A 22,761-nucleotide genomic window follows, 5' to 3' on the forward strand; every position below is an offset into this window, starting at 1 on the left:
TGTACATTTATGAACGTCAATAACAAATAAATATCCATTAAATGCTTCTAATTTTACATTTACTGCCAGTTCTTCAAATCAAGGGCGTAGAACGGAAGAGAAGAACTGGCAATAAACTCTCCGCCACTCATTTTAATCGCCAAGTTTTTTTTGTATTACACAATGTTTGTAAGGAGCTGCAACCAATACACCATGTTCTACATGACATCTTATGTAATGAATAATAATAAAATAAATTAAAAACAAAGATTTGTCTCGGATTGTCAAAGATCTTCTATCAGCAGGAGGCATGGTGAAATAAGAGCAGGCAGATTTTCGTTCTCAGACATTCTCGTGGGAACAACAAAAGCAAATACATAGTCGAAATACCTAACATGACCGTATACACGAATTTAAGTACGACCAGTCACCACAAGTAGCACCCGTTCACGAGTATAACGCATGACCTGCCATCGGCCCCCTCGCTATATTTTAGGAGACAACCCGACGCATGGACGCCTAAAAAAGTCACCTGTATCATGAGCATACATACACAACTTTACTTATCAACTTACCCTCACTTTTACACATATTTATCACACAAATTTGGGATCACTTAGTTAATTTTATTGAATAATTTTTATTGTTCGTTCCCTTTAGTAAATTTTTGAACCTTTTTGTAGGTAAATATTATGTATTCCGTCTCTAGCTATATTTTTAGTTTAATTATTTTTTATTATATGTAATTTTTGTTAGCTGTAGTATTACAAAATAAATAAATTAATTATTTATTAAAATCGTACTAAAATGCTAAATATATATATGCTTCATTATAAACTTATTTAGAATTATTTTTAACATTATCACACGGGAACGTAGACTACTTTCAGATAAGTCATCCTAGTTATACTCTTTTATAAAGAATGAATCATAGACAAATAACAGATAATAGTTGCCACAGCATCAGTCACAATACGTATTAGTTATCTGTATGCAGCGGTTGACCTGATTTTACACATTATTTACCTATTTCAGAGATACAATGGAAGAAACACTCATAAAAGATGCGCGGTTAAGGGCCGACCTTATTCCTTAAATAGGACACGGTCCATTATTTTAATGTTCTGTTTTTTTGTAAATGAGCTATGAATTTCGATAGCGATGAATGTTAGATATAAATAAGGGAGTGTATAGACACTCCCTTAAGTTTTGCTTACGTGTGGTTCATTACAAATAGATTATATTAGGCCATAACATTTAATAATTTACTAACGATTTCTTTGTATATTTATGAAATATATGTATGAAGGAAAAAATGTACTAATTGAGCATCTAAATGAGGGTGTGATATAAGACTATGGTTGCATGAATCTGACGATGTGATGAGAATAAATAAGACAGTACATAGGAAAATTAGTTTAGGCGAGCCAGCCCTTGATACTCAACTCGTAATTGTATAGTTTTTCAGAAAACCAAAAATGAGTTTTAATAGTGGATAAATTATGGCTGTGTAAATGTCTGGTGCACAGACCAATGAACAGCAAGCTGGCGCCAGGCAATTGCGATTTTTTGCTCTATGACCCTGAGTTTGACCTAATTTAAGATTCGAATGAAAAATACGTGGTTGAAACTAGACAAAGAAATTATAATTGCTACTTTACGTAAGATTTACATAGATAAGCTTCAATCCAAAATACTAATGTCCTGCTTTTATTAATTGTTCCTAAAAAATAACTAAAAACTTTATACTATTCCTTATACACACACACATATATAAAACAGTTGCAACAACAGTTTCAGTAATAGTTTTATATTAATATGATAATATCAGCTTTTGATAATTCTACGCAATTTACCTTATTTGAATATGTTTAAACTACTTAAATCGTTTACTAAACAATAATTTTATTATGTAATAGGAGGCTAACGGGCAGGAGGCTCACCTTATGTTAAGTGATGACACTCAGTGCATTGCCGGCCTTTCCAGAATTAGTACCCTCTTTTTTTGAAGGACCCTAAGTCGAATTGGTTCGGAAATACTTCAATGGGCAGCTGGTTCTACATAATAGTGCGCGGCAAAAACTGCCTTAGAAAACGCTCAGTTGTGGAGACGGACGACTAAGTGATACGGATTGTGATTTCTATTTAAACGATTTAGATCCAAATACTACCACGAAGCACTTCACTTTTCCAACCAGAAATGTACCGTTACTATACTACTATACTCGGTAATCAGTAATGGCCTCGAGCCTTGAACGTGAACTTTAAATGTTTCGGGACCGGTCGTGCGTTCAAATCACAGCTGTGCACAATTTTTCTATGTGAGCATTAAACACTCGCTCGGATGGTAAAGGCAAACATTGTCAGGAAACTGGCATGCCAAAACAGTGAATAAGAAACCAAATAAACAAGAAATAGATACAGAAATCTATAGGGTTATAGCGCCGATGTTTTGTTTTATATCTATCGAGCGTTATAAGAAAACACAGTTATGTAAACTGTACCTTAATGATATGCAATACAGCATACACCAAATTCGCGATCAGCTAATTTTATTATCTCAAGAGTTTCTCCATAACTTACATAACCTCATTTGATTTACATAAAATACATTTATATTCAGGAAACGTAACCTTTTCTATGAAACGTGTGATACGGATAGGAAATTGTTTCAATATTTGAACACTCAGACGCGCTATTGCAACTGATAGTTATTTAAATCTTAAAATATAGAAGAGGTTTATAGAATTTGATTTATGTAACGATAGCAAAATCGCTAACGTAATACTCTCAATTAAAGCACTCATAACCTTCATAGCAATAATATTTTGAGCTAACCAAACAAACGAGAAACAGCAAAATTAGTTCCCATATATCATGCCTCACTCTCATTGCAATGCAGTCATATAAATAACAGTTATAAAAAGACTCAACTAAAAATATAATAGAACCACGTTTAAGAACTGAAATGAAAAACTAGGTCTATTTTTTTAATTTGTAATATGTTTAATCAGTGACAATAATTAGTAAGACAATAATAATTGAAAAACGTTTTGCTTTGGTACAACGTTATAACACAATTTTGATTTCTGGACACGTTGCTTCCTTGTTGTTTCCACTCTAACTCTTTTTTCTAGTCAAACAAACTTCACTCAACTTTCATCGATTAAAAAGTGCATTATAAAACTTTCTATTGAAGTCAATCCTTTTAATTTTATTTTACATCGTTGTACAGTAGATAGTTAGAATATTCTTTATTTAAACATTTGTATTTCGAAGGCTAGGGACAAAGCAAACTTAACAGTCTGCCAAGATGTATTGCCAAAACACACTTAAACTTAAGATTTAATCGCCAACTTTGAATAGTCCTTGAGATAGAAAATTTATAACTACGAACTCACTTTAGTTTGAAGTCATTTGGAAACTTACGACATACTTGTATTTTAAAGTACCTATTAGTATTGTTATGTACCAACATTGTGTTATTAATGTAAGTCATTTCGCAGAGCAGTGGATTCTCAATATTTATGTTGGTACTTCATATAAAATAATAGTGTTGTAGGTGGTAGAAATAAGTAGTTTGATGTCCATCCTTTGACGCCAATTAAGAAAATACATATTCTGTAATACTAAAGTCAGACACAATGATTGAATGCGAGAAATTCTTGAGTGAAACATTATTACAAACTTATCAAACATATTTTAATATTTCTTAACATAAACATTGAGTTCACACAATGTCTTCTATACAAAGAAAATCATTTTCTTTCCTCTGACGCTGAAAATATCTTTCCATTTCCTTTCAAACAAGCAATCAGGGTTATGTCAAAGTACCTAATATAATATTGAACGAACAATGTACACCATTGTTGCATGGAAGTCAATGGCATATGGATATATCAATTGTTTAAAATTGTGATAAATAATAAAAACTATATAAGTGTTATAAATAATTTGGGCAAGGAGTCTATATATAAAAGCAAGGAAAACAGAGTTACCGTCGAACTCTAGGTTTAGCCAGTACACTAAAATAGAATTGTCATAGTAATGTGTATGCTTCCTATACTTCGCGTTCCTCAACTTAAAATACTACATATATGTATTTATTATTATATTAATCAATGGCGCTACAACCTTTTTAGGCCTGGGCCTCAGATTTCTGTATCTGTTTCATGATCGTTTGTGAATTGAATAGGCAAGTAGGTGATCGCCTTCTGTGCCTGACACACACCGTCGACTTTTTGGGTCTAAGACAAGCTGATTTCCTCACGATGTTTTCCTTCACCGTTCGAGCTAATGTTAACTGCGCACATAGAAAGAAAATCCATTGGTGCACAGCCGTATATATATATATATATATATATACGGCAATATAATGTATATATATATATATATACATTATATTCCACTCTTTGTATAAAACCTAAAACTACAATACCTAATTACCGTGTAAAATCAAGTAAATAGGTGAAAAATGTCAAGCGGTTTATAGTGGCCTAGAGAAGGTTAACTGTTTTTGTGTTACTCCTAAGAACTTAAGAACACTTAAGCCAAGTAAACGTTTGTATAGCTTAAGCTTAGAAAACATTTCAACTTATATATTAAGTTTTAGTACGTCCGCAAATTAATATTTAAAATTGTTTAAACAAAATCATTTTTAAATATCATGTTTTATTTTAATCCGATAGAGAATTTAGGTTTAGGATATTAAATGTTCCATTGTGTTTATTACAATGTACATCATACAAAAGATTGAAAAGTTATCTGTATTAAAATTCAGTTCCTAAAATCTGTAATTACACACCAACATTGTGACTAAAACAAAGGCAAATAGAACCATACAATACAATTCCCACATCGAAATACATAGATATTCTTACAGTTTTAAAGCTAAAAGATTAAAAAATTCTCGTTGTCCATACACATTGATAATATATGAAAGATACATTTTGTATTATTATTACAATAACAAAATAGAATTTAATTTAATTAAACGAAATATAAAAGCAATGGTAATCAATTAGTAAAACGCGTTTATATGTTGTAACATATAAACGCTATACAATTTCTTGGCTAGTTGTGACAAGTTAATTAAAGTCTTCATATACATATAAACAGGGCAAGTATAACTTGAACTCTGCCAGAGTTACGGTAGAGGCCATGCTCAAACATTTACAAAGTGCATCCACTCAGCCGTTATTTACTGAACAATTTTACTACCTAAAGATATTAAATAGTATATTACTTATTTATATAATACTACTTGTTCCAAACTTATAATTTTAACGTTCGATACATTCAGAAACACATACATTAAGAAGTATTCCCATTTCTTAACCCATTATTTATAAAGTTAAAAATATGAATCTCTATTGTTAGTTTTTTTTTACTCATTTATGCGAATACATTTTTATGAGTTTAGTTAAATTTTGTATAGTACGGCCTAGATTTATTTTTCATTTATTTAAAATAAAGTGGGAAATTAAATAGAAAGGATCTTCCTTTTACTTTTAACTTAAAGTAAAATGAATATAAATCTTAAGCGCACGACTTCATGAAAATTTAATTGTGCTGTCCATACCATACTCACGTGATCTTTAATTTCACATGAATTCAAATAAATATACATGTACATAGTATAATAGATGTCTTAACAAGATGCGTTTCTTAAATCATAAGTTAAAACCCTTTGTCGCCTTGCATAACGTGAATTTAGAATTTATTGAAAATTTAAATTATAATTTAATTAACGCCAATATTCCCTCGATTGTTGCTATGTTACGTAAAATCTGCGCGAACGCAATCATTTGCCACTAGAAGGTCAAGTTTCGGTGTTTCATCGGATACAAGTCAGCGAGCGTTTTGTCCGCAATTGTTTATTTTATGTTCTATTTTCGCTGTCCATCATCTGGGCATTGTTAGCGTGTGTTTACGGCGAGCGGGCTTCGAGAATGCTTGTGGTCTTACGTGTATTTTGTGGTGTAAGTGGAGTTAATAACTGGGCTATTATGTTTTTAATTTATAGTTTGGGGATGCGCTCTTTGAAAATGATATATGGTTAGTTAGCCTTGTTGAACATAAAATATATAGCTCAGATTCGTTTATTTGTTCCCAAGTTTATCTAGAATCTCTTAATGAACTCTAAGTACGACTTTAAGGTTTAAAGGCGTAACTGAATTTCACAATATACATATAAGGAATATCTTACTATTTGAAAACAGAACTTGGTCTTTAATTTGTCTATGTCTATGACTTTCGTATATATAGGTCAAATGAAAAGTCCCCAGCAATTCTGTTACGGTACGGGTGGAATTCTTTTTGCGTCCGAATTGTCGAATGTATAGCCTTTTTTAAACCCAAGCAACTATAATGCTAGAACTAGAAGTAAGTGCTAAGTTTAAATCTACACTATACATCTATCATACAAGAAATATTGTTTTCTACATACGGATAGTATAATATAGTAAGTAATATAGTACCTAAAATATCTATGGAATATTTTATCAGTTGCTAGACATATGTAGAATACCTCTGTTGGTCTCTGATGAAACTAGTTACTAGAAGCTGCTGGTACCCTCAACAAAATATAATAATTAAAGTTTATAGTACTTATTTAGTACAGGTCTTATTCATGTTCATGAATAAAACCAGTTTGAGCTATGTATATAATACTGATTTTTATAACTACGTCCACTTTATACATAAACTTATAAAAATGCCTTTATTTGAGTACTATAATTAAGTTACATTATGGTTATATTATTACTATATTTAATACTGGTTAACGGCCTCCGAAGGAGTGAAGGCATCGTGTATTAACAAAGCGATTGTTTGAAAAAAATACAAATGGGAAAACAGCGCGCAATTTCAGTTGTCTTTTTTAATGTTTGCTTTCGATTAAGCTCGGCAACTTTGACTTTTGTTTTTGTACTAGTTATTTAGATGTTGGGATTCGGCTAATCGCAATCTTTAAGTTGGCTTTCGGAATGTTTATTTATCCAATTGTAATTGCTACGAGTTGTAAACATTTGGTGACATGTATTCTTTTAGCGATTTCTTTCACGCAAACCTATTTTTATAGATTAGGACGGCTATTTGGTTTACGCAAAAGGCGTTAAATCAGACCGGGTTGATTTCTGGAACAATAAATATTCAGAAGGCTAAGTAGATGGCAGCCCGAATTAACCAACTGAGCAGGAGGATCTTTTCTTCTTCTCATGCGCTTAATAGGTTACGAAATTGTTTGCCTATCCCTACTAAAATTTCTCTAGCTCATTGTGTTTTACTTTCTATCCTCTTCTTATCCTTGATAATGCAGATGTGTGTTACCCAGAATTTAACTGTGTTGCAGTTTGATCAGTTAGAGCGCTTACAAAATGTTTGCATCAGATTCATATTTGGACTTCGTAAATTTGATCATATTTCGGAGTTCCGAAGAAAGTTTAATTTCTAATAAAGGCTACCCTTTCGATTGCGGCGTAAGAAGCACATTTTACAACTTTTCTAGAATGTTCTTTTTAATGCTAGAACTCCTAGTTACTTAAAGCAAAATTTTATGTTCCTCTCTGGCGGTAGTTTTGATTTGCGTTCCTTAGATAATCTAATTCTTGAAACTCCTATTCATAAAACTGAATTATATCACTCCTCCTTCACTGTGCAAAGTATCCCGCATTTACCATGGAGAGTGTTCAGAGGAGTTGTTCGGATTAATACCTGCAGCTGAGTTTCAGCATCGGACGTCGAGGCAAAATACAAAATTCCACCCGTATCACCTCGACGTCCGACGTTCCACGACTGAGCGTTTTTCAAGGCAATTTTTGCCGCGCTGCCCACTGAAGTATTTCGGAACCAATTCGACTTAGGGTCCTTCAAGAAAAGAGCGTACAAATTCTTAAAAGGCCGGCAACGCACTCGCGAGCCCTCTGGCATTGAGAGTGTCCATGGGCGGCAGTATCACTTAACATCAGGTGAGCCTCCTGCCCGTTTGCCCCCTATTTTATAAAAAAAAAATAACCTTTGGCAGAGCTTTTACATGTCTGTTTATACATATTATAATTTATATAATTTCTTTGGATTTTATTTTATTTAATTTTAGTTATAGTTGCATGTTATTTTGAGTTTTATTTTTTAAATTAATTATGCACTTCTTGTACTTTACCCTCTGTAGGTTTTTCTTTTTTTATTGTCCCATATGAAGGATGCCTGGAAGAAATCGCTTGTTAGCGATAATGCCGCCTATTGCCTTATAACCTATGTAACCTATTTACTTTTTGTTTTTTTTTATTTGTATAATTATGTATATTATGGTAACGAAGTATAAATAAATAAATAGATTATTTTTAACCGAAACATGTCAAGGGACTATACTTTCATTAATAGAGATCACTTTACGAGAATACGTAAAAAATATGAAGAATAATGAAAAAATTACAAAATTCCACGACCGAATCACGTGAAACGCAATTAATTCGGACCATATAATTTTACACTTTGCTCAAGCGAACCACGTAGTCTAGAGATTGCCATGTCATAAAATTTAAATTTTCACCAGTGTCCGGACTACAAACATAAAATCACTGCACTGTTTGAATTTTTTAACGACACATTGAGACCAAATGAATATTGAATTTAATTATATGCATAATGTTATATTAGGTCATTTTTAAAATTCGAGTTTATGACGATTTCTTACGATAGCAGCAGAGTTTTTTGATATTATATGTTGATGAAATTAGATTAATATTTATTAAAATCGTATTACAGATACAAACTGTAACGTGTGTGTTAAAAACAGAAATTGCATACCTCGCTTTTCACTTACCTTAATATGCACAAATTTGTGTTGATTTTTGAATTTTGTATCTTTACCTGATCATCTCATACAACTCAAACTGCACATCAATGACAATAAGGTAGTCTTTGAACCAAAATTCTGTGGTTATGTTGAGTCACTTCTCATCTCAGGTGAAACTCGAATGAAATTGAGCGTACACTAATCGTGTTAAAACACAACGGTTTTGGCATTAGCATAAATTTTAATATTATTTACATATTTCGAATATCAATACCGTGAAAAATGGCAACATTTCAATAGTCTTCAATCATAATATCAATTAGTCATCCGTCATTTCGACGTAGTACTTACTGTCAGTGTCATTCCTAAATTCTGAAGATAATAAATTCACTGCTTTTACACTAATGACAATATTTAATATTTTAAGATAAATAGGAGAGTGTACTGTTTAAATTGCTGTTAGAAATCGGTATTGCCTTAGATCTCGCCTCTCAAAGGCGGTTGATCTTAACGTCCCCGAGGGTCACAATCCTTCTGTAACCAGTTTATTATTTAATGAAGGTTCTCAAGAGATTTCTTTTGAAATTGATCTTATTTTTGTTTACAATTATTTCAAACTCACTCACCAATTCAAATTGTGGTTTTTAGAATACTACAAAACACATTACAAATATGCTTTAAAAGTTATAGTTTGAATAAGCAATCCAAGCTACAAATTGACATATCAATTGTGGACTTATTGTCACATGCAGAAATATTCCATGTAAACATATAAAAATGCGAAATCGGCGCAACTCTCTACGTACAAGAAACTGTTATACTATACGTATACGGATTATTTACAAAATACAACATGTCCGACTTTTCTATGACTGCTCTCCGAGATTAAATCTATAACTCATAGCAAAACAGTCTATAGGTAGCATAATTTTGGAAATAGAACCCGTTTGATAAATGATTTTATCCAACCACTTGTCGTAATCTATTAACTGTCAAATGTCAAGTGTCAATATTGGAGAACTGAAACAGAACAATTATAGCGAGGACTCAATCCAATAATTCAATTCTATTTGTCTACAATAGCACAAATAGTGCGGTTTACGAATACATTTTGTAATTTAACCGAAACATTGCTAATGAATTCACTAATACAGTAGGATTAATAATGATTTTGTTGTATTATTCAAATGATCTATTGTTTGCTATTGCTGGTATTCATTTATATTGTACGTATTGTGTATGACTGATTTGAACAAAGAATTGATTAAAACGTAGCACAGATAACAAATATACAAAAAGTTATGTATACATACATGTAGTGAGCATATACAATACGTTATATAAAGGTCTGTATAAAAAAGTAGTGAAGGAACTCGAACACAAGTTCACGTCAGCCGCCATTATTTTGTACCCATACATCAAATATAGATAACAAAGTACATTTTTCAGTGAGCATATATTTCACTCTTTTTAATCACGTTAAAACCCCTAACGGCATTAATGAACAATGAACATTCCAAGCATAGTTTTTTTAGTTTTACGTCACAGATTTTAATTACACTAACGAATTCGTAGCTAGTTATAAAATATTCAATTTAGTGAATCTCTCACTTATTTTATAATAAACATAATAAAAAGTCATTTCTAGTAAAGTATTTCAGTACAGAATTCTTTACATTAATTTGTTAAAGCGTTTACAAATTCTTTTCATATTTTGATGAAAAAGTCACTTTTGAACCTTAAATTCAATTCATGCTTCATGCTTCAGCAGTAACCCTGTTTTATTTATAATTGAAATTATACAAAAAATTGCTAGACCGCATTATCTGGTTTACTAGATTATTAGATATAATTTTAAGTAAATTCGTTATATTTTTTTATGGCCACCAGCTTAGGTAACTTTCGCTGTCAAAAAGCTTATTACTCATTATTTGGTAAGAATGTAACATTGGGCGTTTTCCTGGAATTGGAAGATGTAACAATACAAAACATTTTGCATCAAATTGTATTTGGACTATTACCGCTATTAATGTTACAGCTATTTATTCATTATATTTATATGTGTAATTCTGAACATAGTCTAACTTAATAATAAAAAATGGGACGACATTTCGTAGTCTGTGAATCATGATGAAGTAGAAATAATAACTCTTGCCATACACATATTAAATTCAATTTGTTTAAGTAATTTCACGTTTATGTTGAGGTTTTAACCTAAGTAAATGGGAAACATTAAGTTATATGTATAAAATAGTTAAAAGACTTTTTTCATTAATTTACATTAAGGCATTATTTGCTGAGGTGATTTTATTTTTTATTTTAATGATTTGGAGGAGAGAGAGAGAGAATTTGTAAGGAGCGCGTTCGACCTCGACTGTGTGTTTTTCTGTCAACAAGAAAATTAAAAAAAAACCATTGGCACTATAACCTGGACTTCAAATTTTTGAATATTTCTATTCAATAAGGTACAAGTAGGAGAACCACCTTCTGCGCCTGACACATATCGACGTATTGAGTCTAAAGCATGCCGGTTTCCTTACAATGTTGTGAATACGTACCGAAAGTCCATCCATCCATCATCAGTCAACGAAACGAACGCAAAAACCTGTTTGCTTTTTGCCTGGTATTTCGAAACTATTCACAGAATTCAATGAAAGTAACATCAGCACATCGTCATACGTACTGTGCCGGTAGACATACAGAAATATTTATAACCTATTGTCGTTTTATTTTTATTCAACACTATGCGTGACTGATGCTTGAAACGTGCGCGAATTCAAAACTATTTGGATTCAATCCTTTTGATTGTATAGTTAAACAGTTCGAATAAAACTCATACCTCTGTACCATAGGTGTTAAAGTTTTATTGTTGAAAAAATCTCATTTCGATATAATTTTCATTTGTTTAATTGAAGAAATACCTGTAATTTTTTTAAAACAGACTACATTTATATAGTTTGTAAAGTTGTAGGTAATATTATTATTATTAAAGAAAATATTTATTTACACTTATTTACCTTAATCATACTTATAAAAAACACGCTTAATCAATTAGTAGGCAACGGGCGTCGCTATCGCTTACAAGCGATATCTGCAAGGCAATCCTAGAAAAATAAAATTACATGTAATCGAATTATACAATACTAAGCGGAAATACAAAGTACTATACAAATATGAAGTTACTTATCCGTCCGCTTCTGGGGTTAAGGCTTATACACCCTTTTAAAAGCCGAATTATTTTATAACCTTATTACGTACATCAAAAGAATTACAATGTGGTTGTATTAATAGAAGATGAATAAAATTAATCGGTCTCATAATAGTAACAGTTCAACAACCGAGACAACTTTCATTTGGCTAATAGCAGGTATTGAAATATCTTTTGACGTTCGACCTTTATCGGGAATGCTTTTGCGGATTGACGAGCAATGAGGATGCCTAGACTAGATCGAAAACGTTACTATGTATTGGATAATTGAGATAAACTTATTCCTTACCTTTGTTAGAGCAGCCAGGTGATTTGGCCGGCTTTTATTTGTAAGGTATCTAAATATTTAGGTTATAAAAAATCTTTATGCCGGATTTGAATCAACGTAAGCGTCTAGCTAATAGGTATGACTATCTGTTCACTACCATAAACAATGAAATTACTAAAAATATCAGCTGTCACCAATCTACCCAGTCATTTAATGGCGATTCAAAGGAGTGAGAGTTTATGCCTGGAAAAAAATCGAAACTTAAAACCAAAATTATGCACTCTGTGTTATTTGACATCTAAAATATTGTTATTATAAGCGAAATATATAGCTTATACCATATTGTTCCATAAAAAAATCCCGTTTAAAAGCCAAAAAGGACGGTATACATAAATCTGACAAAATTTGCAAAACACTTACAGTAAGTCATTATTCCGTCATGGCGTCGATAAACTATAACAATACGGGAAATACGAGAGTTCAGTAGCATTTTGCATTTGATTTATTACTTCGGCGTGTAACCAAGCGCCAGGATATATTAGAACTCGAATAGAGATGTGTTTGTCAAACAAATGATTGATATAGCATGCCTTACCCTATTTACATCAGTCATAACGTGATTAATTACATCACCTGCTTTTGAAGTTCTACTTATATGTATACTATAATTTTTTTAAGCAAAAGCAAATCTTGAAGAAATATTTGATTATTATTTGAATATTTTTGTATATCATGGATATTTAAGTACCGATTGACACGTAATGTCACAATTACTTGTAAACTTTTATCAAGATATCGTCAAGCCACGGTTTTATTAGAAGTTGTTGATTGACGTATATGACTTTAAAAGTTAAAATATTTATCGAGCGTATTGTATCTATTATAAGTAGAAGTTGGACACACGGACATAAACAATACAAATATACGCGTCGAATAATAAACCTCGAACATTCTAAAGTCAGCTAAAAGTTATGAAATGGGAAACCTGTCTTTACGTTTCATGAATTCGTAAATCATACTATTCAGTGTTAGTCAGAATTTTCATATCAGACTTAATTGTCGGTCCATCGTAATAAAACCCAATGGGAATGTGTCTATTATAGAATATAGAATACGAATTACATAATATATAATAATAAGTATTATAGAACATAGAATTTTCGTAAATACGTACATTTAAGACCAAGTTTTAACTATTTCTATTAACTCTACCATCTCCATGATGTCCACGATTTCTTCAGAATATTATATTATGTTACGTGAAAGACAGCAACAAAGATCATTTATAATTCTACGTTGAAACGCGTCAGTACATTATCTAGAAAGCGTTTTATTAGAACAAAAGTTGAGCACGTTAAATAATGAATCATCCAGTTCGCTTGAAACCGTATTGAATGCTGTTGACGCGGTGTTCAGTCATACCGTGTGACTTTATAGCTCCAATTCCGACGTGTTCCCTTCCATAACGTCGCCTTGCGTTGCCTCAGTTATGTTAATTGCCATACCTTTACGGCGTTTGCCAAAAGCACTTCGGTTAATGAGATGCTGTATACATTGTCGATTTCATTTCGGATATTGAATTTGGTGACAAATATTGATTTTGACAGTTTGTATCATGTTAAGTAGAAACCATAGCTAAAACATTGGTGGAAAATTTAATTTTTAGTGATTACTAAAAGCGATTTATGATCTGTATCTTGTATTTAATTTTCAAACATTTTTATTTTATAATTTATTTATTTCTAACACAAATATACAGTAGAACTTCTATATATATATATAGAATATGAAATAAGACAAATTTCTAAAGTTTGGTCCCTGAGTACCTTAAATGCTGGCAGCATTCCCTCGCTGTATCGCGATACTTATTCGTAAGCGAGGAAAGAATAAATATTCGATTTTTTATATTAGTTTCACCTAAAACTTCGGCTTAACAACACGCTTAACTCAATGTATCAAACTTAGACCGGATTCTGATCTTGCTTAGAGCAATCACTCGCGGGACTGAACTTTTGTTCCGTTGTGTGAGTTTCCGAAGCACATCTTCGAAATTTCACGTTTTGAGGGATGTAAAGTTCTAGAATATTCTCATACAAGTTAAATAAACTTTAATTAGGTTGCTAAATACACGAGTCAATTTACTAAGACAACTTTAAACATGTTTCAAATTAATGTAAGGCTTAACTAATTTGAGAGCAGAGGCACAAAGAAAACAATGCAATATTAATATAGTTTATGAAAGTATGAACAGTGTTGGCCTTGTGGCTTCAGCGGGCGTCCCTGAGGTGGACTTTTAGTCTATGTGTGCATCTCACTCGCTCGTACGATGAAAGCAAACATCGCGAGGAAACCGTCATGTCTACAATCAACGATGTGGCATACAGAAGGCTAACGGTTGCAATCTGAGACTAGGACTCTGATATGGCTGTAGCACCACTGCATTATTAATATTATTATTATTATTACATGAAAATTATTTCAAGTTGACTAACAAAAATCAAACAATTTATTAAACAAATCTACGATATTGTTTACAGATTTGAGTCTATTTAAATATAATTATCACCTATGAAGAATTCATAGTTACCGTATCTGTCAAAACCTATGAACACAATTTCCTACAGTAGGTCCGGTCCAATTTAATGGATCGCCTCATAAAATCAATAGCTTTGTAACGGCAGACATGGTAGTTATTTCTGAAATTAGAACTATACAATTACCTTTCTTAATTCCGATTACATATTTGTTGTTATAACGATGTACTTTCACTAATAAACTATTCTAAGCATAATAAACAATTTATGTTTTATAGAGTGAACTGTAATTAAAAATTAAAATGTTACGTCAGGGAACTATGAAGCTATCAAATGAGACCTATTAAATTAGCCTTAAAACGTCTTCTATTGCCGATTCGAACTACGAGCCCATTTCGTCCCCACCGCCATTGTCCTGATATCGTCACTGATTTTAGGGCCGTATGTAGACGCTTTTACTGTAAGATGACACACGTGGAAACCGATGATAATTGATATGCTTAACAGAAATAATCTAGTTTAAATGCAAAGTTATTTCGCACTGTAACTAATAAATTTCTGATCACTTCCGAATCTAAATACGAGTATTATCCAAAAGTTTATTTCTCTTTGACTGACACCTTCAAACATTAAAAGAATACGGAACAATATAATAAATACCGCTTCACGCTGTTTACCTCCGAATACGCGATATAATGGCCCAATATTTCTCAACCACGTTCGTACAACATAAACCTGATGCTCAAGATATCTTTATACATATTTAAATAATGTTTTGTCATACATTTTGGGCTTAGACAACAAAACGAACATTTGTTTCGAACATTAAATTTTCTAAGCACTCCATTTTGTTTTTCATTTGTTTTTAATGTATGGCTTTTTTGATTGAAAAACAATGGTATGAACATGAAAATACTTGTTACTGATTCGGGTTCCAAATACGAATCTGGTGCGGAAGTCACAACTGTTGGGTCACCCACCTAACGAGGCGCCGCGCCGCCCACGCGAGCGATACATTTAATAAATAAGGTTTCTATGTAGGTAAACTTATTTGGTGTTACCGGCTGAGTCCATAAGAGTGCTTGTAGTTCTTGTTTCATTAGTAAATTGGTGACGTTTAAATTGTTTTAACTATTTTTTATATAGCAGATCCGTTATAAAAAAATAATGACGCTAATATACATTTTAAATAATAAAATTTTCACAAACATTTATTTACATAAAATAATTCTTTTATTAATATAAAGGTATAGTACCATTTCCATTTAACGCAATATTATGTAATATAAGATTATTATTTAGAGCAAAGTAAGAAAGCGAAACATTCCATCAAAATTTCTAAGAATCCTCCATCAGATTTTATTAAAATATTAAATATAAAATCTAGTCGAATATAGTCTCTGGTTGCAAACAATTTTTATGTGAATATCAACATCGCGGCAGTAGTGCTTTATGAAAAATTTATCGTCCACGCTTCGCTCAAACAACAGTTTTATTGGTCTATCTGACTTGCTTTGTTTGTAACATACATACAAGTAAATGCTACATATTTCTATTCATTTCAATTACCATTCAGAGCAGTATTTGCCTCGTGGCTTCAGTGTGCGGCACACGCTTGAAGTCGTAGGTTCGATCCCCGGCCCTAATGAACATTCTTTCTATGTGCGCATTTACCATTTGCTCGAACGGTGAAGGAATCGTGAGAGAACCGGGATGCCTTAGACCCAAAAAGTCAACGACGTATGACAGGCGCCTCTCATCACCTACTTGCCTATTAGATTGAAAAATGATGATGAAACAGATCCAGGAATCTGAAAAGGTTGTAGCGCTACTGACTTATTATTATTTTTATTCGTTTAGTATTGATTATCTTAATATATATAAACCTCCTGTCACTATGTTTGTCCGCGATGGACTCCTAAACTACTTAACCGATTTTAAAATAAATTGGCACACCGTGAGCAGTCTGGTCCAACTTAAGAGAAAGGATAGCTTAGATCTTTAATTATAGTCGCAATTTTATTTTATTGCAAATTATTTGTCTATAATTAATTGACAGTCACAATTATCTGTTAACTCCAAAAGATTTTAACAGATGTCGATACTTTTCGACTGGATTGAGTAAATAATCAATAGATTGCACTGCTATGGTAAACCGATAAGCTACAATTCAATATCATGATTACCACGTGTTATTGAGGCTAAAGAATAAAATTAATTTATTTTGTAGTAAACGAAATACCACGAAATTCAATTATTTCTACTTTTTTAATTTTTGGTGTTAGCATAGCCAATCACGTGTCACTTAGACCGAAGTGTAAATCAAATTCAAATTATAGTGACGATAACACAGTGAAATTATTCTTTCGTGTCACGGTATTAAGGCTAACTAAAAACACATTAAGGAGAAACGAAGTTCGCGGGGGCAGCTAGTTTATTATAAAAAGCTGTTGTAAGCCTAACCTGCTAAACAGCTCCTAGTTCAGATTACTCTTCAGAATTCCAGTGCACTGTCGGCAAAAGAATTCGTAGAATCGGGATAATATAGGCTACCAATGTTTGATGAAACGAATAACCCGAAAATAACCTTCTATTTTATATGTAAGTTTAGTATATATTTTCCTAATAACTCGCTATTACGAGGGTTTAAAGCTTAGGTCCTTTTTATTATGTTCGCAATAAACTTCAAAATGAGGTGTATGTAAAATTGGGCTGCGAAAGTAATGGTTATATTTTATTACAAATTCATATGGATTTTTATTTGATCCAATTTCGAAGGAATATGGCTGCTGTATCCGTGTCAAATCATCCAAAAGACATATATTATAAAAAGATCACATTGGAAAATTCTAAACGTTGAGTTGAAATGTACTAGTAATGTACTCAAATTAAGAAATAAATTTGAAAAAAAGGTTTTTTATTTGAATAATCCAAGTTCACAAAGTAAGTTAGATGTCAGACGATAGATATTAGATGAAGGTGTTTATTAACATTCAATATAACTCGTCATTCTGATTTCACCTGTGTACAAGAAAACAATATCTTTAATTTATAATCCTTTTATTCTTATAAAATAAGTTATTCTTAACTTTTCTTTTATCCTGCATTATCAAACATGAGAATTTGTCAATTAATCAATGTTTCGCTTTTCGCAGTAACCTCATCGGGTATTATAATTCCATTAATAAAAATATGTAAATGCTTTTTAAATACTTAAAATGCTTTTTAATGCTTTTTAAATAATAATAGTTTTAAATAATTATTGATACATCAATTGCTTAATAAACATATGTTACTGAAGCGACCGCTTTTAAGCGCACCTATTAAATAGATATAAACGCTGGTTATTAAGCTCTCGACATCGTTTTAATGAAGATGGAGCGGTTTAGTTCATTCTATGTTGACTCAAATATTGACTTGAGCTAAATTTATATCCACAGTACACCGGGCGCCTTTCCAGTAATTGTCATTGATCTGACATAGATATGGGTAGTTCAATTGTTTTAACTTTGATGTCTATGATTTTCGTTGTATCTAATATTGTTCGAAAACGTTTAACATTAACCTTGTCCGAGTTCTAATTTTAAAATTAATATACAAGGTTTAGGAATATTGTTATTTCTCGTATCTCAACGGATAATAGAAAATACATTCAAGAATACTCATGCAATCTCGTATCGTAATTCGAATTTTGAATAAAATGTCAGATTGAATTAATTAATGAAATGTCATTATAAAATTGTTGCTCTATTTAAAAATATTTTGTTCGCTTCTAGACGCGCAAGTTCACTGCTCTATATTCTACGTTCATTATGACATTATTATCAGACGTTTTCATTCGAACGTCGAGCAGATCGTAAACTTTCATTATTATTTATATCATTATTAATTATTGCTACAAAAAGATAAATAATTAACAATTATAATTGAAAGATTATTTAGAGAGATTTAGAAAATTATTTATTCTATACCATATAAAAACTACAATTGTATAAATACAAATTACTTGTGCCAGGTATGTAATATGCGAAATTTAAGAAAAACATACCATACATAGAAATCGCAAATGCTACATTTTGCGTTTTATAAATATGAAGCTTGGTTGTGATGCAGCTTGATTAATTGGTGAAAAAGTATAATTATAAAATCAATATCCGACTGGGTAAATAAAAAAACATAGTTTACACTTTATACTGCTTGTATGTTTGTATGATACCGTGTTTTCCCAGGCACCTTTTTACCGTTCACCACAAGTACCTCCTAAATTTAAAAAAAACTGCCCGTTTCAAAAATTCCAATATAGTTGCTCAACAAAATAATTTTACATAACGCTTCTCTTTGAATAGCGCTGCAATCCGGCCTCGTGCAAAGAGTTCTTTTATGTTTCAAGTGCGGTCCCGAATATTTTATTGTTCTAATTTTTCGGGTCACATCTCACGGAGATTTTAATATTATTTAGTTCATTTGATCTTGTTTATATTTATGATTCCTATAAGTAATTTAATAGGAGCAAGGGTCGGATACCAGTGTTGCTTATGGACCAATAATGGACATAATTGTGTCGTACTGTAAGTAAAAAAAATCTTTGATAATCTTTCACAAACTTCTTTATTACATATTTAATTAAATCACTAATAATAATAATAAATCTATAATATAATAATAAAACAAACCATTAAATATTTGCTAATCTTAAACATAGGACAAAAACTTAAACAAACTCGAAATTAGTTAGGATAAGTATAAAGGAAGGAATATATGTATTATATTATAATAACTACGCGAAAACAGGTAGCAGAAAGTGCCTTCTTTATAAAATAAACAACATTAAGTAGTCGATATTTGAGATAATATACTTTTGAACATGACCGTAACTGACAAGAAATCTCTCGTAAATGTATTGAAAATACCAATTGCATTGTAAAATGTTAATTATACAACTGATTTATCCCTTTAATACCCATTCGTAAATCGAAATAGGCAAGGAATTCGATTAATACAAATCGAGTAATCACCTCATACGTGACAGAAACGATATTTCACGTCAAAAACTATCGACGCATCCGCACGCAAAATGTTATAAAACAAATCACACATTTTATATTCAAACTTTCCACATTCATTAATTTATTCGGTGCACGATCATCGTAGAAATCCAAATTTATGATTGAAGCGATTGTATGCGTCATTTTATATAAAACTAACAGGATGATACAGCAGTGTTGGCCTTGTGGCTTCAGCATGCGACTCTTACCCCTGAGGTCGTAGGTTCGATTCCCGGCTGTGCACCAAAGGATTTTCTTTCTATGTACGCATTTAACATTAGCTCGAACGGTGAAGGAAAATATCTTGAGGAAACCGGCTTGCCTTAGATCCAAAAAATCGACGGCGTGCGTCAGGCACAGAAGGCTGATCACCTACTTGCCTATTCGATTAATAAATGATCATGAAACAGATAAAGAAATCTGAGGCCACGACAGGCTAAAAAGGTTGTTTTTATTTTTTCAATAAAATGAGACAATTCTATATGTTGTCTTTTCACTTTATATTTTAATGTAATCGGAGTCTCATCTGATGTTAAGTGATACATTATTAAATTGCCAGAAGGCTCGCCAGTGCGTAGCCGGACTTTCAAGAATTGGTACGCTCTTGAAGGACCCTAAGTCGAATTGGTTCGGAAATACTTCAGTAGGCAGTTACAAAAGTTGCAAAAACTGCCTTAAAAACGATTAGTTGTGGAACGAAGGACGTCAATATGATTCGGATTGTATTATATATTCTGTCTTGACGTCCGATGATGAAACTCAGCTGCAGGTATTAGACTGAACAACTCTTCTGAACATTCCCCATGGTAAATGCGGTAGAAGATGCAGAGAGATCCCACATGTGAGAACAGTACTGCATTTGGGGCCGAATTTGCGCTTTATAAAGCTATAACCGGTGGCCCGGAGTAAAGTACAGTCTCGCCTTGCTGAGCACGCCAAGCTTTTTCTAGGCTTATCACGTTATATGGCATCTTTAAGGGAATCACCAATTCAGATTTTATGTAAAAATATTTTAATAATATGCAGCAATGTCCTTTATATATTTGACTTCTATAATGATAATTGAGAGTGGACATTTACGGTTAAAACTTGTAACAAGTTTTGCGAAAAGGCACTTTTGAGGTGCCTTACGCAATGGCAGTCGTATAAATAAATAAGTAAACATACGAGGTTGGTCGTAGAGAAATACCCTTATTACACGTTCAATCTTAGTCACGTTTAATATTCATAAACTTTGCAGTGAAGAGATCCAAGATATAACTAGATATTTGTATGAAATATATTTTTAAGATTGCCATCACCACAAACAAATCTTTTAAGGTATTATGAATATTATTGATATATTATGTGACCTTAAAAAATAAAGGTTTTTGTATATTAATAATATTACAAGAATACGTAGAATGAACTGCATTTGGGACCAGCTAGTGACAATAGCTTTGTTCACGCGTAAACGTTTACATTTACTTTCAAAAGTTCCTTTCGATCAATCACTACCGCGAAAAGCCAATTACTCTGACGTAAAAAATTAAAAATACATTTAATATTAATTATTATACATAATATCTTCTCTTGTTACAGATAGACACGAAAATTCCTCGACTATGGAGCCCCGTTTCAACAACATAACGGAGCGAGCTAACCGCGCACCGCCTATCTTAACCGACTCATACGTGTACAGTTGAAACAGCGATGGTGAAATAGTGTAGTGTACAATGAGCTTATAAGTGTTTAACGAGTGACGTGATGCCTTACTACGGCTATCGGGAGGGGTCGGACTCTAGTGGGGGTTGTTCGGAATCGGACGGGGGTGAATCGGACTCGGAGGGGGGGATAAGTACCGAGAGTACGGTGGGCCAGGGGCTACCCTTTCCTGGGTTTACCCCGGTTGCACTTCGGTATCTGACGCAGGACACCAGGCCGAGGAGTTGGTGTCTCAAGCTGATTACCAATCCATATCCTTTTTAATATAAACTAGAGTTATGACTTAACTTAAGTGATCTTTGACACAATTCTAAGTAAATCAAACCTTGCAAGCATATGGTGACAAAATTATAACTTTAATAGCTAAATTTAATTTTATTAGCTTATAAACTCGCTATGTATACTAATGACGTAATGTTTACTTGTATAGCAAGTTCCAGTATGAGAAATTTTCTAGATAATAAATAAAAAGTAGAACTCGTAGGAATCTTTATTTTGTTCCGCGTATTATTCATTGTTTACCCTCAACTTTCGAAATAACACCTAACAAGCAAGGGCAAACCCTTAAAAGGACAACCTGAGGTGGTGATATAAATCGTTTCTTTTCTCTTAGTTTGTTTAATCTCTGTGTATTTCTATTTTTTCTCTGAAGTATGTAGTTTCTAAGTTACAAAATTAGTACTGTGTGGCGCTTCAATCCTCATTAATTAGTTAATAATAACCACCCCTCAGTGGGTTTTTAGTAGTTAGTGGCTTAAAGATTATAAGTGATACTAATAAAACAACTCAACCAAATAAAAGTCCATACAACATATATACCTAACCTATAAAAGGTTTAAAATAAATCAACGTAACGCTTAAAAGCCTGATATCCTATTTGCCACAAGTAGATATTGGTCTGCTACTGTAAGGTTACGGTATACACGCCCACGTTGTGTATTTGTCAAACATATTACCTTTACATTAGTTACAATTGTCATTTAAAAAATTGAAACGAAAACAAATGAAAATTGGCAGACCTTTGACATGCTAATCATTCAGAGCATCAAAGGGTGCGGCTGTCATTTAGACTGACATTAATCGTATGCAAAGCATTGAATTGCTCATTTGAATCAGTTATCGGAGCTCGTGACGTATGATGTGGCTTCTAAAGATTAATTATTCCTGTCGTGGAATTTGTTAAATCCCTTCCATTTCTTCAAATAAATCAATGAACGTACGTGACGGGT

At 32.3% G+C, this 22,761-nt stretch overlaps 1 protein-coding gene across 1 annotated transcript in view; it reads left to right on the forward strand.

The window, feature by feature from the left end:
* Positions 1-22,761, forward strand: part of LOC123708665 (voltage-dependent T-type calcium channel subunit alpha-1G) — a 98,741-nt gene that overhangs the window by 32,576 nt on the left and 43,404 nt on the right. Inside the window, exon 3 of the mRNA XM_045659484.1 lies at positions 21,410-21,783. Within this exon, the coding sequence (XP_045515440.1) occupies positions 21,575-21,783 (209 nt within the window). The 5' untranslated portion in view covers positions 21,410-21,574. The remainder of the gene's footprint in view (positions 1-21,409; positions 21,784-22,761) is intronic.

This window comes from Pieris brassicae, chromosome 4, assembly GCF_905147105.1.
Source record: "Pieris brassicae chromosome 4, ilPieBrab1.1, whole genome shotgun sequence".
Classification (NCBI taxonomy): domain Eukaryota; kingdom Metazoa; phylum Arthropoda; class Insecta; order Lepidoptera; family Pieridae; genus Pieris; species Pieris brassicae.